Source organism: Giraffa tippelskirchi, chromosome 7, assembly GCF_054371585.1.
Source record: "Giraffa tippelskirchi isolate mGirTip1 chromosome 7, T2T-mGirTip1v1.2.pri, whole genome shotgun sequence".
Lineage (NCBI taxonomy): Eukaryota > Metazoa > Chordata > Mammalia > Artiodactyla > Giraffidae > Giraffa > Giraffa tippelskirchi.
Window position 1 is genome coordinate 89,417,895 of NC_137281.1, and position 2,707 is coordinate 89,420,601.

Sequence of the window (2,707 nt, forward strand, 5' to 3'; positions counted from 1 at the left end):
CATCCTTGGAAGGCTACACATCCAGGCAGTGGCACTTGAGAGGCAAGCCTGAGAAAAGAGGCTTCCCACAGGTGCCCACCCAAGCTGCCCCATGAACCTGGGAGAGTAAAAGAGAGGCCGTCACTGAGACATACTGTACTTTATACCACCATTATGCCAATTACCACAAAAATTAAGATCAGAGAGGTAGTAAAGAAAGCCTGGACCAAAAGTCAGGAAGCCCAAGCTCTAGACCCAGCTATTACTCCAGTTTTTTGTAAACTTGGGCCAGTTGCCTGTTGCCTTACCTCTCTGTGTTTTGTTTTCTCTTTTATTAAAAAAAAAAAAAAAGATTAGGTAAATTCTCGGATCCCATTAAGAACTGAGACCTTGTGACTCTATATAATATATACATTTCTTTTTTTAATACTTGTTTATTAGAGTGCACCACCAGGTCTTAGTTGCAGTATGTGGGATCTAATTGTCTGGCAGGGATCGAACCCGGGACCCCTGCATTGGGAATGTGGAGTCTTAGCCACTAGACCACCAGGAAAGTCCCAATATATACATTTTTTACAAAATTAGTGATGCTTGGGTCAAAAGTAGGCTAATCTTTTTTAAAAGCAACTACTGTTGATTTACTGTGGTTCAGTAAGTCAGACAAGACAATTGCAATTTAAGAGAACTGAGGGTAATCTAGCCAAGACAGTGATGCTGTTAGGCCTGGACTTTGACCTCCAGATTAAGAATGAGCAAGTCTGTCCTCAACTCAGAGGTGGAGGAGAAGCAAGCCTCCCTGTACGCTCCCTAGATTTCCTACGTTTTCCTGGGTTCTATCCAGCCTCCTCTAAAGTATTGCTCAAAGAACATCTCAGCCACGTTGCCAGCAGCTTAGTGAAAATCTTCTGCCTTCTGAAATCTAGATCACTGAAGTTAGAGTCTCAGGGTATTATGGCAGAGCAAACAAAGAAGTAAGGGTTTGGGTTAGTGAGCATGTGGTCAACAGGACAATAAAGAAAACTATGTTCAAGGTCAGACTTTGTATAACCCTGGAAAAATTACTTATTGAGGATAAGAAGAATCTTCATTTCTTCTCCTATAAAAATCTGTAACCTAAAGCTAAGCACTGATATTTTATACAACAAGGGAGAAATAAGTTATTTGATTTCTCCCTGTCCAAGATTGTTTTACATCTCTTAGTGAATCAATTTTTTCTATTCTTTTGTTCCAAAAGTGTGTGTTTAGCAACTACTATGTGTCCAGCATGATTTAAGATGCTGAATGGGGATTTTAAAATGAGATACTTCACTAAAAGTTCTAGATGGAGATAAGTCATAAACACAGAAGAACCTAAGTGGCCAAATGATTGGTGCAGATATTAAGTGAGGTTTTTTTCTAATTTTTGACAGGAGTGTCCAACAGTGAGAATGGAAGAGGCTGTTCTACTCAATCAAACAACTGTAGTGACATATTTTCGGCTTAGAGGTTTATCTATAAATCAGAATGTCCAGATGGCTGCATTTGCCATGTTCCTTGTTTTCTATGTCCTGACACTGATTGGAAACATCCTCATTGTCATAGCTATTATCTATGACCATCATCTCCATACCCCCATGTATTTCTTTCTCAGCAACCTATCCTTTATCGATGTGTGCCACTCCACCGTCACTGTCCCCAAGATGCTGATAGACACGTGGTCAGAGGAGAAGCTCATCTCCTTTGATGCCTGTGTAACTCAGATGTTCTTCCTGCACCTCTTTGCCTGCACAGAGATCTTCCTCCTCACTGTCATGGCTTATGATCGGTATGTGGCTATTTGCAAACCCTTGCAGTACATGACAGTGATGAACTGGAAAGTATGTGTGCTGTTGGCTGTGGCCCTCTGGACAGGGGGTACCATCCACTCAATAGCCCTGACCTCGCTCACCATCAAGCTGCCCTACTGTGATCTTGATGAGATTGACAACTTCTTCTGTGATGTGCCTCAGGTGATCAAATTGGCCTGCTCTGATACCCACATCATTGAGATTCTCATCATCTCCAACAGCGGGCTGATCTCCGTGGTCTGTTTCATGGCCCTTGTGGTGTCCTACGCAGTCATCCTCGTGCGTCTGAGGCAGCAGATCTCAGAAGGCCGGCGGAAGGCCCTGTCCACCTGTGCAGCCCACCTCACCGTGGTCACACTCTTTCTGGGACACTGCATCTTCATCTATTCCCGTCCATCCACCAGCCTCCCAGAGGACAAAGTGGTGTCTGTGTTTTTCACCGCTGTCACACCCCTGCTGAACCCTATCATCTACACCCTTCGGAATGAAGACATGAAAAACACCTTGAACAAGTTAATGGGGACAGTGGAGGGAAGAGAAAAAAATGAAAATGTCTAAGCCCTTACGGTGCTTGGTGTTCCAAATTAAAGAAATGCCTTGCAAAGATATGTTACAAGCCACATTTATCAAACTATATGACTTGTAAAACTATCTTCCAGTCCAATATCTGACAATCATAGCAATTACTATGATTTTTAACACCTTCCACAGGCTGGAAATTGTTCTAGGCACTGTGCAATTACTTAATTCTCACAACAACCCTGTGAGGTGTGTATAAGCTTGTTTACACATGAAGAAGCCAAAGCTCAAAAAAAGCAAACAGCATGCCCAAGGTCACCCAGCTAGGAAATGATGAAGGCAGGATGTTAAGCCAAATGTATCAACACAAACATGTTATTTGC

The 2,707-nt window shown here is 42.6% G+C and overlaps 1 protein-coding gene across 1 annotated transcript; it reads left to right on the top strand.

Moving 5' to 3' along the window:
• Nucleotides 1-1,406: 1,406 nt before the first annotated feature.
• Nucleotides 1,407-2,363, top strand: OR4E1 (olfactory receptor family 4 subfamily E member 1). Its single transcript, XM_081506136.1, has one exon. It carries the CDS (start codon nucleotides 1,407-1,409, stop codon nucleotides 2,361-2,363), a length of 957 nt encoding a protein of 318 aa, XP_081362262.1.
• Nucleotides 2,364-2,707: the final 344 nt, after the last annotated feature.

Excerpts from the sequence above, each read along its gene's own strand:
- OR4E1 (XM_081506136.1), top strand. The coding sequence starts at position 1,407 with ATGGAAGAGGCTGTTCTACTCAATCAAACAACTGTAGTGACATATTTT.